The 15,589-nt window shown below is 37.7% G+C and overlaps 1 protein-coding gene across 7 annotated transcripts in view; it reads right to left on the bottom strand.

Annotated features, from left to right (window-relative positions):
• Window positions 1-15,589, bottom strand: part of LOC150105279 (glucocorticoid-induced transcript 1 protein-like) — a 454,175-nt gene that overhangs the window by 194,806 nt on the left and 243,780 nt on the right. For all 7 annotated transcript variants that reach the window (XR_016548433.1, XR_016548434.1, XR_016548438.1 and 4 more), the window contains exon 3: window positions 6,398-6,514. Coding sequence is in view for 1 of the 7 variants with exons in the window: in XM_090394062.1 (XP_090250188.1) it covers window positions 6,398-6,514 (117 nt within the window). In the remaining 6 variants the exon portion in view is untranslated. The remainder of the gene's footprint in view (window positions 1-6,397; window positions 6,515-15,589) is intronic.

The following is a 15,589-nucleotide window of genomic DNA, read 5'->3' as shown; positions in this document are numbered from 1 at the left end:
ACTTTTGCTATGTGCCCTCTAAACTTCAACTCCTATCCACCAACACTCCCAAATTTCTGGCTTCTTCAATTTCCAGGAGTACAGTTCCATCAATGTGGTATACAAATGGTAATCTTTTCACCCTAAAATGCATAACCTTACATTTTGCCACATTAAGCTGACATCCATTCTCCTTTGCCCAGACTGGAGGTCTATCCCAATTATCCTGCAAAATTTTAACATCATCTGTATTAACTATTGCTCTACCCAATTTTGAACCATTGGCAAACAAATGAACAGTTCCTCTCAGATCCTCTCCTATATAATTAATGTATAAATTAAACAGTATCAGTCCAAGACCAGAGCCCTGCATCATGGTACTAGTCACAGGCCTTCTTCTGGACTCTACATCTGGATAAACTACTCTGTGATATCTCTCCATCAACCACCCTCTTTATTCACTTCACCAATTTTATATCCATCCCCATGTGCTGCAATTTACTGATTAGAATCCCATGCAGTATCCTATCAAAACTTTTTGAAAAGTCCAGCAGTATCACTGCAAATCCATTACCTTTATCCAACTCAGCTGTCATTGTATTATAAAATGTGAGCAAGTTACTGAGTATGACTTACCATTCACAAAACCATGATGCCCCCCCCCCCCGATTAGTATCCCATTTCTTGTGTCTATTAATTCCTGTATTTTGCTCTTGACCAACTTCTCCAGCACCTTGACTACAACTCCTGATATGCTGATTAGGTGGTAATTTGCTACATCAGTCCCAGAGTCACCTTTATGCAATGGAACTATTTTCTCCTCTTTCCATCCCCTTGGGACTAACCCAGAGCAGAGACTTAATTAAACAACATGGTCAAAGGCACTGACAATTCCCTAGCATGTTCTTGTAAAATTTGAGCTGGTATACTATTTAATCCCACAGTTGCATCACATCAAGGTTCTGTAATACGCTCACCTCCAGTTCATTTTCCTCGGTTTCCATATAACCCTTTGTCTCTCTTGTTCCTGCAACATCTTTACCTGGATGATATACTCTTTAAAGTGTTCACTTTGTAATTTTACTATTTTGCCTGACTCACTTACCTCACTATCAATGCCATTCATTAAAATCATTCTGCCATAAACATTCTTCCTTTTGCTAGCAACATACCAGAAGAACTCTGGATGACCTGCACTGCTAATTTCTTTTCATAATCTACTTGTGCCTTTCTTACCACACTGGCTACCCTTCTCGCCTGTGCTTTGTACTGCTCGTGTGCCTACTGGTCACCTTTCTCCTTGAATTACTTCCACAAATTTCTTTTTTTCTAGTTCCAGCTTAATAATGGTATTCATCCATAACTCCTACTTGATTTATTCTCGCAACTAGATATGCAAGTCTGCCATTACTTCTCTCAAATACTCCTTTACCATTTTTCATGCACTGTCAACATCCAGTCCTTGCCGTTTCACATGCCATGGCACTGATACAAACAATTTCCTAGTCCTGTCATACTTACCAGCCCTGTAATTCCACATATACATCCTTTTAATTGAAAATTCCACACACTTAGCCATCTCCCAGGTCAAGTCTATATGATCACTCTCATTAATTGGTGGTAACATCGTCATAATAGTTATAAACAAATTCTGCAATGCAATTATTAGATCTAGAACTCTCGAACTCCTAGTATATTCCATCACATGCTGCCTCAGGTAATTATTCCTTAATAACTCCATAAATTCTATTTCCTTCCTCCCATGTGTCATCTCCTTCTTCCAATTTATGTTCCCATAGTTGAAATACCCAATAATAATTACCTACCCTCCACCCAGTGAGTTTATTTGCTGATGCATACTAACCTCATCATCTTTTCCATCCCCTGGTCTATAGAAGCATCTAACTGCATATTTTGTTCTGCTGGCCACTATCTCACACCAGATGGCTTCAAATGAGCTATTTTGACTGGTCTGAAGTTGAATTACTTTCTAGAGTTGCAGTTCATTGAGTATCATCAATAATTCTCCCACCCATTCTTTTCTCTTTATCCTCCCTGAACATATCACTGGATGAAGGTGTGATACCCAACTTCTTAGTGCTTCCAGAGAATTTAGTGAATCCATGTAAATTATGCCACTTTGGTAAAATCACACCCTGATAAGAAACTTACAGTTATAACTCTTTAACTCTTCTTTGCTTCTTTTAAATTATTCATATGATCTCTCATTCAATGACATGTTTACATTTCATGGGTGAGATGAACATAAAAAAACACAAAAAAAAAAAAAAAATGCACATCTCCTTTTCAAACCAATACAGTTTTTTCACAGAGTAATTCTGTATATATCATTATTATTATTATTCGTGACACCTCCAAGGAGTCCAAAGACTCACCACGAGAGGACACCCACTGTACAACTCTCCGTCTCCACCACTACACTGAACCTCTACTACCAATCATCCACATTAACGCCATCCACTGCCCACCACCAGTATTTTTTGTCTGTAACTTGCTTGTGTTCTGAAGGGCCAATTTGTTTGTATGCAGGATAAAAAATCAGAGTTTCTAGGAGAAAAACCCTGCTACCTCCATATGAGATCAGCTAACTCACCTTTGATTGAAAAGTCCATATAAGATTCCTCCCGTCACGACGAGAATTGAACTTGGGCCTTTTCCAATCGAAGGGAGCAATGTACCATCATTCTTTCAATTGCACTACGGAGGCGCTTAAATCTGATCAAATCTATATATCTGATTGCTTTTCATGAAGGATGTTGGAGGAAAGAAGAAATTAGAAAATTACAGCCCTACGCTAACCACTAACAGTGGGTCAGTATGCTAACCAGCCAAAAGGCTGCACGTTTTCAAATCCCGCTGTTGGCATGGATGTTTGCGATTGTCTGTGAAAATACTAGTGGTGGTGGACGGCGGTAGATGGCATTGGTGTAGTTGAGATCAGTTGGTGGAAACAGAGTTGTAGAGCAGTGCACTCCTTGATGATGACATCCGTTTTGCTTAGGACCTGATTGAAGCAAACTTATTTGCACCATTTTTCATGTGAGATAGTACTCGCTGCATGTTCTGAATAAGAGTGTATATATCTATATAGGGACTGCTGCATCAGTCAGTTGTAGTGAGATGGAATGTTATCTGTTTATTAGCACTATATGGTTTTGAGCTATTGGACTAATTACTTAATGACTTAATCAATAATAATTAATCTGTGACACAGAATGGAGATAATTTTTTTTAAAAAAATTAACATTTCGGGGTATCTATTTCTTTACCTCGGTATTATAGCGCCTACATTGAGCTGCATATGTTTAAGCCTAGCCTAATAGATAAAAGCTGATTATAGACATGGTGTTTCAGGAGGAATAGTAAATATTTTGGTAGGTGGTAGTATTGATTATTCTGAGTAAAAAGGTCCATATAAACATGTGTCCAATTGCCAATGGATGCAGAGATACAACTGTTTGAAACTGGCATGTAAAAGGCTATTATGAGAGGTATTAAAAAATGATAAATGACTTATTGTCTGTATTTATTGACTGTTTGAATGATACAAAACAAAAATAATTGAAAAATACTGTAATTAACAGTTCATAATAAATGTTCAAAAATTCTACCACCAACCTCAATGCACTTTGCAACTCTTGTGGTAACAGCACGTGTTGTTTACTGAAGTCATCTTGACTTTCTTTTACAGGGCAGCATTATCCATAATGTGATGAGCGATCAATCTGTCTCTTGTATTTAATGTTTCTTTATATACTTTGTTTTCATCCATCCCCGCAAACCAAAATCCAAGAGAGTGAAGTCTAGAGACCATGGTGGCCAATGAATGGGGCCATCGGTTGATCCATCATTCAGGAAAATGTTCGATTTACCGTATCATCTGGTGTATAAGATGCACTTTTTTACTTTAAAAATTCATCTTAAAAATGGGGTGCGTCTTATATAATGAAGGTAAAGATTGTTTCCTCTTTTCAAAGTCATATGCACTCCCCTTTTATGTTCCAAGATCTTTGTAGGCGGTTAATGGTGCAATCAAATTGATGTGTGATCTTCACGTGACTTCTAGCGCGTCATTGGCTAAGAACGGGGAATCCTTCAAGTTTCATAATATCTTATCCGAGTAATCAGTTACCGATGTTTATCAGTATTGAGTTGACGTGTTGAGATATTTTGTGTTCAGTTTGATATTTTCCCGTAGATTTTAGTGATGGAAAAAACAGGTGACATTCATATACTTCAAGTTACAAATTGCAGGTTGAAAATATGCGGAAGAACACGGGAATAGGGAAGCTGAAAGACATTTTGGACCTCCGCCTACAGAAAAAGTTTTTTTTAGGTTTTTTCCAGAAAATTGTATTAAATTTCTTGGGCACGTCTTATACACCGGTAAATACGGTAGATATCGTGTCACATGATGGCTATAATGTGCAGGAGCTCTGTCGTGCTGCATATTATAGCCAAGGGACCATCCTCCAATAGTACTGGAAGTCTGATTGCAGAAACTGTGGATAAATGGGCCCTAAGGCAATTTGGTAACACTACAGACCCAATCAAGTGATTGTCGATCATGCTGCACCACACGTTTACAGAGAAGCAATACTGGAAATTTGTTTCTACAGTGGTATATGGATCTTTGTTGGACCACTGATGCCAGTTATGGGTATTGTTGAGACTGTCATGGGTGAAAGCAGCTTCGTTAATGAACAGTATTAATGGAATTAACCATCGATTAGCATTTATCCACCGACAAAATTCGAATCGACTGCCTTCATCTATAATAAATTTAGTTTAATCCTTTATCCAAGTGTGAGCAAACAAAGTTTGCGCCTGAAAGTATCTTCAGGACTGGGGTAAGATGGTACAACACCAGGGCACTCCTTGCAAAGGTGGAGCAAGCTACCAACACTCCTATTTCAGTATCTCCCAAAATGCAAAACACATCTCCTTGCGGATATCTCTAATGTTATGCATTAAGGGAAGGGCCACAACCCAGACTAGTTTCGACCTTTATTGAGTTCTCTTCAGTGGGAGCCAGGCCCAAGTGGAGATACCAGGCAGAAGCATTAGCAGGTCATCTCTACCAATAGGAGTTGCCAAATGGTGTGCCACCCTTTTTTAATAAATTACTCTGGATTTAGAGAAACCTGCTAATACTTCTGCCTGGTATCTCCACTGAAGAGAACTCAATAAAGGTCGAAACTAGTCTGGGTTGTGGCCCTTCCTTTAATGCATAACATTAGAGATATCTGCAAGGAGATGTGTTTTGCATTTTGGGAGATACTGAGATAGGAGTGTTGGTAGCTTGCTCCACCTTTGCAAGGAGTGCCCTGGTGTTGTACCACCTTACCCCAGTCCTGAAGATACTTTCAGGCGCAAACTTTGTTTGCTCACACTTGGATAAAGTATTAAATTAAATTTATTATACTCTAACCAAGTGAAAAATAAACTTTCAACATCTGTCTTCATCTACTGGGAGATGTTGCACTCGCTGTACGTGAAATGGATACAAACCTTGCTCACGTAATGTTTGCCATTCTCTTGTATGTGAAACACTGATATGTGCAGAAATTCTCTGTGTGCTTGTAGAAAGACTACGTTTTACCAACCTGAAGAATGTGTTCTACTTCATACACATTTTGTTTGATTTCCATGTTCAGAAGAAATATGACTGCTAGGAACAGTACCAGTCTCATAGAGTTTGTTGTAAACACTAGTAAACACACTTGAATGCAATACTCTGTGGTTAGGAAACTTCAATAGTATTCTCTACTAGCAGCAGTGACAACACTTCCATTAGAAAACAGTAAGTGAACATCATATTAGCATACTCAGCATGTGTAAAGATGCTGAGTATGCTAATTCTTAACAATACTTCTAACACGAAACTGCATCAGGTTATAACTGCTTCTTGGTCACCTCTGATTCAGAGAACTGTGTGCTAATCACCTGATCTACAGAGAGAGAGATGTGTGTGCATTGCAGCTGTACATGCCAGTTTCAAACAGCTCTCTCTCCACATCCATTGACAATTGGACACATATTCACATGAACTTTTTTTTACTCAGAATAATCGACGCTACTACCAACCAAATTATTTACTATTCCTCCTGAAACACCCTGTATATATAAATATGCTAAAAACGTTTACTAATAAGTAATAAATTGTTAGTAGTATTACTGATAACTCTGCATAAGTATGGGTTAGTCATAAAACTTATTAGCATATAGCCAACAAGTTTCTATTGTTGAGGCAAAATTGCATATTTACTCCATATATTTATAAAGTTCTCAATGTTATTCAAAATCTAATAAAGAACTATAGAACAGTTATGTGAAGTTGAAATGGTACTTTTCAATTACATGAAATAATAAACAACTTAGTTATAAGAGAACTCACTTTCATTTCTAACTGTTCACCTGGCAAAGAGTTTTTCTTCTGAGTTCCTGCTGTTGCTCCTGATGGGGATATTGTTGTACTTGGCTTTCTTTCTGCATCTTCAAATTCTTCTGGTGTCTGTTAAAAATAACAGAAGCATATAATTTTGTAGTTATATTAGTTACTAGGAGTATTTTGAATTTCTTTGTTTCAGTTAGCTTCTAATTTAGTTTCTTCAATGACTATTTTGATCCATGGACTAATATATATATATATATATATATATATATATATTACACACTTCTTGGGAGTGTTGGTGGATAGGGAGATGAAGTTTAGGGGGCACATTGCAAAAGTAGCTAAATCAGCTCATCAACTCACTTGGTTGTTGAAAAATACCTTGACGAGCAGAGACAAGCAAGTTATTGTACCTCTGTACCGAGCCTTGATAAGACCTCATATTTACATATTAATGGTAATTGATAACAGTGCTTCACAGCATAAACAACACCAAGAGGAAAAGACAATGCATTTAATTTAATATTTTGCTGGGGGGGGGGGGTTCCCAAAAGCACAAATTACAACTGAAAGTTCACATCATTCAACTTGGAAGCTGTAAAAACAATTCAAACTGTATCTGAAAACAAACAAATGTCCTAACAAGGTGCTCTCTTAGAGGCTAGATAACAATAAAGTTAATGTGGAAAAGTCAGGGTATATTTGGTCCTAGAATGACGTCTTCCAGTCATTCTTTCACAAGTCACTGCATTAATCTATGACAATACAACACTTCATAGTTGATACTGATTGGAAAAATGGGCACTACAGGTCACACAGAGAGAGAGAGAGAGAGAGAGAGAGAGAGAGACTTTATGTAATAAAGATTTCTTCTTTCATCTCATCCTGTGTGACCAAATATACAGAGCATGTCCTGCCAAGTTCAAACTTGTCATTTAGCTAAATATGGATGCAATTTTTGTATTCTTCAAGTCATATGTCAACTGATCTATAGTCTGTCCAAAGTATAACAACTTCATTTACTCCATATTATGCAAAAGGATGAAGATCCTTAAGAGAATGGACGAAGATAGTTAACCAAATGAGTATTTTGAAAGAGTGGCATGAAGATTATATATGAGAAGAGCTTTAGCTATTTTTTCTGATATATCTCAAATCTAATGGATAGGAATAGTTTTGCTGTGATTCCAGGATAGACACACACGATACGAGGTAGTATCAAAAGTTTTGAGACTAGCTCTGTTTATGAGAAATTACTTTATTTATCTACGTTTACACACTATTACCTTCAAAATAGTCCCTGTGCATAGCAATACAGCACTCCCAGCATTCCTGCCACTTCTGGAATGTGTCCTGGAAGTCTTCTTTTTGAAGTGTGTCAAGCACCTTCTGCGATTCGTGCTGGATCTCCGCAGTGGTATCGAAACGGCGACCTTTGAGCTGGATCTTCATCTTCAGGAAGAGGCCGAAGTCCACAGGAGCCAAATCTGTGGGTCCTGTAGAAAGCTCTCCTCACACGTGAGTTTCTCACTGGAAACTCACGTGTAAGGAGAACTCTGTGACAGGGTGCATTGTCATCGTGGATCATCCAGTTTTTCGTGCGCCACAGATCCGGTCGCTTTCGCCGAATGTCCTCCCTCAGATGCCTTAAAACCTGGCAGTAGAACTCGCTATTGACGGTCTGGCCCCTGGGGACGAATTCTCGATGCACAATGCCGCAAATGTCAAAAAAGACGATGTGCATGCACTTGGTCGAGCTGCAGACCTGCCTCGCCTTTTTTTGTCGTGGAGATGATGGGCTCTTCCACTGTGAAGACTGTTGCTTTGTCTCAGGGTCATACCCGTACACCCAAGTTTCATCACCGGCAATGATCCTCGATATGAAGGACAGGTCATCCATGGCATTCTGACGGAGTTCTTGGCAGACTTCGACGCAGTGTTCCTTCTGCTCCTGGGCACGAACTTGGCAGCAACACGTCACATGTTCAAATCACACATGAGGATTGTCTGGACTGTTCCATATGACACACCAACAATGGCAGCAATGTTGTGGAGTATTCTCCGACGATCCTCATGCACAAGTTTCTGAATGGTTTCAACATTTTTGGGGGTTGAGCTCGTTGAAGGTCTTCTTGATCTCTCGTCTTCCAGTGATGTTCTTTCACTCTTGAAGCGCGCATGCCACTCAAAACACCTCAAACGACTCATTGCAGCATCCCTGTAAACTTGCCAAATCATGTCAAATGTCTCTCTGTGGCAGATTTGCCCAGTTTCACACAGAATGTCACATTCGCTTTTTTGTTCTAACTTGCTGTCCATGATGAAATCGCAGACGTGGTAACGCACGTGGTCAGAATAGTACCAGTTGCACAGCTCCTGATGTACACAGGATGATGTCTTTTTGGCACACTGACTTATGAAGGTCGGTGCTCCCTGTGATTGTGCATGCGGCCTTGTGCTGCCACCTGTCAGTGTGTTACAAAACTAGTCTCGAAATTTTTTGATACCACCACTTATCTATTTGATAAGGGTCGTGGCCTTATTCTTAAAAGTGTTGTGAAGGTACCTGAGCTCAGTCAAGGGTTATGTTATATAAATAACTTGTTGGCTCTGTGTTTAGTAAGTGTTTTGAGGATGCTATACTGGTGAGATGAGTGGCAGTGTAACTACTTATGTAAATAGCATAATACCATCCCACACATCTGGATTTTCTATAAATGGAAAAGCATAATAAACCATGAGTTAGATGTGTCATTAGCATGTCTTCAACGATTATTTCCCCCTTTATGAAATGATATTTCACTCACCTAAAATCCTCTTTGAGATTTCTTAATAAACCACTCCATCCCTTTTCTTCATTTGAAGAAACATGTAGCACAAAAGCATTTCAAGCTGCTAGATTTTCCCTGAGACTGAACGTCAATGCTGCCAAAACTCAGTCCTATCTTATTTCTTGAAAGACATCACTTCACTCCCCCCATACTTTTAATATCCAGAACCCTGAATACGATCAGATCACTCTTCTTGGGAATAAAAACCTTCATAGCCTTTTCTGACACAAATGAATTGCATCCATAGCCTCTCTTCAGATTCCAAAAAAAAAAAAAAAAAAAAGTGTACTTAATTTTCCACTCAAGATACACTTATTTTCTATACAACTGGCAGTATTGTATGATTTGAAATCCAGCTTGTATATGAATACTACTGATGTATTTTGTTGGTGCACCAAAAATCTTCCAAGGAAATGCATTATACCATCCAAAAGAAGGTAATCCAATTAATTGGTAATCCTTTTCCATCACTCCACTCTCTCTCTCTCTTTTTTTTCTCTCTTATTTTCCATAATACTTAGAAATATAAGTAGAAATGTTTTGCTGAATTGATCATCATTCCTCACTTTCATCTAAGACTGTAAGAACAAACACAAGTAGCTGTTGGTTAACATCTATCTGCTATTCACTCTGTGCTTTGGAATATTCTCCTTCAATTTCTGGAAATATTGCAATCTTCAGCTTCTCAAAAAAAAGTCAACAGCATTTTCTTCCATACACAACATTAATCTGCTTTAGGTTCTGCAACCTTTTGTGTGCAAGTCTGTATATAAAAAAATAATAATAAAATAAATACCTATAGCAGTGGTTCCCAACTTATTTTAACTGCAGAAGCCTATTCACCTTGATAAAAAAAATTTTTACTCATTATAAATAAAACAGCAAATCAAAAAATCAAAAAGAATTCAAATCAAAAAGTGAAAATATAAAAAACAGATTAATAATGGAAAAACAAATATTATTAATTCACACTGGTAATTAATGTGAAGGATTAAACTTCTTTTTTTCAAAATTTGGTCTAACTGTAGACAGCTGAATTCTAATATCAGGAGTGGCAATCTAACAGATAAGCTTAGGCGTTGATGGTTATTCATGACTTATTTTTCACGGTATTAACAACACCACAAACACTTTTATCAACAAGGATGTTTTATTAACGCTAATATTTCGCTGATTTTCAACTCGGCATCATCAGAGCACAACACACATGTAAAACGCAACAGTGAGTGAGTGAAACAATATAATTGCAAAAGACTATTTTTGGCGCCCTCTAACGAAAAAAAAAAAAAAAAAAGCAGTTATCCAGGAGTTTTTCTTAGGATAACCGTCTCCCAAATTTTTGGCAAATTAATGCAACCATATTTGTTAAGGGTGGGAGAATTCTTCAAAGCCATTGCTGACTCAAAAAATAATCTTTCAGATCTATAACGACTCCTAAATAGCACATTCGTTTTCCTCCATCTAATCCTGTGTGAAGGAGTGTCCAAAGCGTGGTCTGCCAGTCCCGACTTGCCATAGTAATAGTAGCAAATGTATCTTTCATGTTCTTCCAGGCGGATGTTCAAGGAAGATCAGTGAACATCTGCCTGGAAGAATATGACAGAGGTCTATAAACTTTTGATTGGGTGTTATAGGATATCAACTGATGAAATTTTTCATTATATGTAAGGTGGGGAAAGAACACGGGGAGCATCAATGGAAGTTAAATTTATTTGCAGTCAAGGGGTAAGAGCTAGATTTTTCTCCCAAAGCAGTGAGTGAGTAAAATAATTTGTCCTTATGGGTAATGAGTGCATCTATTGTGAATAAATTTAAGGGAAGGTATGATAGCTGATTTGGGTGATTTATAGCCTCCCTTGATGAGTCCTTGACTCCCCAGAGGTCTCAGATAATAATAATACATTTTAAAGATAAAGGAATATTTCAAGCAACCAGTGCATGTCTATGAAGAACACAGAGACTACTTGTACACTTCTTAGCCACATTTTAAATTTGTGTTACTGCCCCTTTCACAGATCCTATCATTGACTTCGGATGATTACTACATACATCGACACATTTCTCCCAATGTATTTCACGAGTCTTCATAAAATCATCTATATATTTAAATATCATTTCTCCTGTTGTATTTGTTTATAAATTTTCAAAGAGTAACATGCCTTCTTCAGTACAACAATAGAATTATTGTAGTAATAATGAATGAAAACTAATAAAATTGATAGGTTTGCAATGTCCATTGTCTCATCTAATTGTAAAGAACACTCATCACATGACTAAAGTCTTAAAATAAGTTCCTGCTCAATATCCTCAGCCATATCATGAATTCTGCATGAAACTGTATTATTTGAGAAAGAAATTTTCTCAAATTTCTCATCGAACATACACTGAACAACATGCTTGATGCATAGTGTTATGCGAGATTCAGAAATTGTATGTGCTTCACCTATGAGTGCTATATGGTAGCTTTGTAGAAAACCATTATTGCCCTTTCATAATCTAACATTTTCAACATAAAATGTTTAGTTTTGTCAAGAGACTGAATTTTTTTTTCAAAAAATTTGACATCTTTATTTTTACATTATGAACAGTTTGTTTCAAAATATCCACACAATTTAGCTGGTACTAATGAACTACTTGATAAGATCTTATTGCATAATACACATACCATATCAGGGGCCTTGGGATTTTCTGTGGTCGTGAACCCGAGAAATAAACTCAAGTCATATTTACATTTATGACTTAGTGATGTTTTAGTATTGACAAAAAACACTTCAGTTTTCTTCGATTCTTCTGCTACACAAGTCATGCAAGTCATGCTAGTGCCTTGATCTGCATTTGTCAGCATCCCGCTATACCAGTCATGAGAAGTAGCAGCACTGGGTGCTGGAGGAGTTAGGTGGCGAGCACAAGAAAGGAGGGGAGATCGTGATGTAGGAAAGTGAAGAGTGCACGAGGTGATATATAGAGCTTGGCAGTACCAGCTCAGGGCTTTTTTTTTTCTCTCTTCGTTCTACGAATGCGAGTTCCAGAGTTCCTGAGGAAGGTTGCAGGAGAACGCGGACATGTCATTAGGCAGCCCACCGGTCAAGCAGTAGTTCAGCAAGTACAGACCTTGGCCCTGCGGAAGGTACAGCGCAGACCGACAAGTTATGTCGAACCACTTGATCCAATAGCGGCAAGCTAGAGTAGCTTACTTCGAAGGAGGCGAATCGTGTCCAAGCCCACCAGTTGATCCTTTCAGATGAAATTAAGCAGACGCATGATTAACGAAACAAAAGCACTCCAGAGACAAATGAGAAGAAGGCCAAGTGTTTCTACGGTCCCTGATAATATAAACTTTTGTTCTATTATGCATATGTACTAAGAGGGATAATTCGTGTTCGTGCAAGGAACTTTCTAGTTATTCAAGTTTCGTTAAATGAAAGGACTCTAGGGCTTAAAACAAGGAGAAAAAGGGGTAACCATATGTTCTAAGAAAAAGGATTGTGTAGGAATATGTTAATGCTATATGGTGTGCTGGCTTAATTTATTAGCCTTTAGAAGTGTTGATTACCGAATGAATGTTTAGCTCTAACTAAGTTAGAGTTTCAACTACTAGTTGAAGCTCTAATCTAGTTTCAATTGAGATTTTGAGGCATGCTATAAAATGTTAAGAGAGAGAGAGGTTGTATCATTTAGTTAATTGAACTCAATCTGAAGGATAGTTGTGATTATCCTTCAGATTATCCTTCAGATAGTAAATGTTGTTATCTGTAAAATATTTGATGAATAAATGTCTTTCCTTTTTATTAATCTAACGACTTGCCTGATTTTGATCTCTTTGCACTGCTCATAAAGGTCAGAACCAAAGAGGGAGTTAAGACATAAGGATAGATTCTCTGATTACAGAGTTATTCTCTTGTCTAGAATTTAGGATGGCACAGCATAATATAAATTTTTCCTAAATCCGAAAAGGGATTAGCACCAGAAACAAAACAAAGGAATTGGCACTACCCAAAGGCAATCACTTTGTCTTCCATACTTTGCACCCTCTTCATTAAATTAATTGGCAGCCTAGAGTTGAAAGTGCGACTGCATACGAATACTAACGTTAATATAAACAATAATAAATTATATAATAAACAAGAGTAAGAAAATATTACAGTATAAAGAAGATCAGAAGTATGAGACATCACAAAATGATAGCAATGCAAAATGCCACCGATCTATGATGAATACACCTGCTCATACACTGCACTGGTGTGCCCCACCTCACTACAGATGATTTCATCAGGGGATATGATTCAACTAGTGATGGGAGAATCTAATGCAAGTATTCAGTTCATTCCTCCACCACTTGACTCAATGGATTTCATTGAAATTTTTGAAACGTTATTTAAATAAGTTTTTCATACATATTTTAAACTATTAATTAGAGCTCAAAAACTAATTTTATTGCTATCCCCAAAATGTTATCAGCAGAACCCTAGAGGTGCTCGGAACACAAGTTGGGAACTGCTGATCGTAAACCTATTTAGCTTCCTTATAACTTTTTTTCAGTAAAAAAAGAATTAAAGAGTTAATAGTTTCCCATCCTCAATAAGTGTTAGTGGTTTCACTTTTTAGAACACAATATAAAAATTAAGTAAGCAGTAACTCAAAAGATTTTTCCTATAAGGAATACTTCAACAGCAGTTGACCAATGATTACAGCCTGCCAGGTTAACATAACAGACAAAAATTACAGTTCTTCTTATTATTATTATAAATTTAATAAATTTAGTTTAATCCTTTATCCAAGTGTGAGCAAACATAGTTTGCACCTGAAAGTATCTTTAGGACTGAGGTAAGGTACAACACCGGGCAACTTGTTGCAAAGGTGGAGCAAGCTAACATCACTCCTATCTCAGTATCTCCCATAATGCAAAACACATCTCCTTGAGGATATGTATAATGTTATGCATTAAGGGAAGGGCCACTACCCAGACTAGTTTCGACCTTAATTGAGGTCTCTTCAGTGGGAGCCAGGCCCAAGTGGAGATACCAGGCAGAAGCATTAGCAAGTTCATCTCTACCTATAGGAGTTGGCAAACGGTGTGCCACCTTTTTATTAAATTACTCTGGATTTAGAGAGAGATGTTGAAAGTTTATTTTTCACTTGGTTAGACTATAATAAATTTAGTAAAAAATATAAAGTGAAATAAAGTTAAATCAAGTGAAAAATAAACTTTCAACATCTTTCTCTAAATCCAGAGTAATTTAATAAAAAGGTGGCACACCGTTTGGCAACTCCTATAAGTAGAGAGGACCTTGGTATTGCTTCTGCCTGGTATCTCCATGTCTGGGCCTGGCTCCCACTGAAGAGACCTCAATAAAGGTCTTAACTAGTCTGGGTAGTGGCCCTCTAATGCATAACATTATACATATCTGCAAGGAGATGTGTTTTGCATTTTGGGAGATACTGAGATAGGAGTGCTGTTAGCTTGCTCCACCTTTGCAATGAGTTGCCCGGTGTTGTACTACCGTACCCCAGTCCTGAAGATACTTTCAGGTGCAAACTTTGTTTGCTCACACTTGGATAAAGGATTAAACTAAATTTATTATAGTCTAACCAAGTGAAAAATAAACTTTCAACATTGTTATTATTATCATCATCCCATAACCACATTGGAGTTAAAGACTCACCTAGGAGGTCCTTTTGTCATACACACAACTCATCATACCAAGCCTTAAACACATTCAAAGTCTCTGCTTCTATGCAGACACCATACTCTCAGGCAAAGCATTCCAATCATTCACAACTCATCATGCAAAACCTGCTTCTCACTCCCGCTGCTCACACCTTCCTTATACAGCTTCCAGGGATGTCCTCTGGTTCTCCCCTTATTTCTCACCATTTGCTGCAAAACCTCTCCAACACTGATCCTATAGCACCCCCCCCCCTTACTAACTTGTGGGTCTATCATATCACGTCTCTTCCTCCTATCTAGACTCAGTAAATTGCATCTTCTCAACCTTTCCTCATGTTCGACATTCCAGAGATCAGAAACTACCTTAGTAAGTCATCTCTGGACCCTTTCCAACATCTCTTCACCTTTTGAAAACCAGGTGACCAAATCTGTGCACAGAAGTCGTGTGGCCTAATCAAAGCCTTATACAATGGAACAAGAATCTCCTTACTTCTACAAGTCAGTGTCCTCCGCATCATTCCCAGAATTCTTTGTGTTGTTATCACAATTTTGGCAATGTGTTCCCTAAATTTCAGATCCTTATCCACTATCACCCCAAGATCTATTTCCTTCACCTCCAACAATATATCCCCACAGAGCATAAATTCTACATCCCATTTTTGTTTCCCAAATGTTAAAATCTTACATTTTGCAACA

This window comes from Typopeltis vanoorti, chromosome 6 (genome assembly GCF_054136105.1).
Source record: "Typopeltis vanoorti isolate ZY-2024b chromosome 6, IOZ_Tvanoo_1.0, whole genome shotgun sequence".
In the NCBI taxonomy this organism is placed as follows: Eukaryota; Metazoa; Arthropoda; class Arachnida; order Uropygi; family Thelyphonidae; genus Typopeltis; species Typopeltis vanoorti.
Note: the sequence above shows the minus strand (reverse complement) of the source record. Positions and strands in the feature narration are given on the sequence as shown.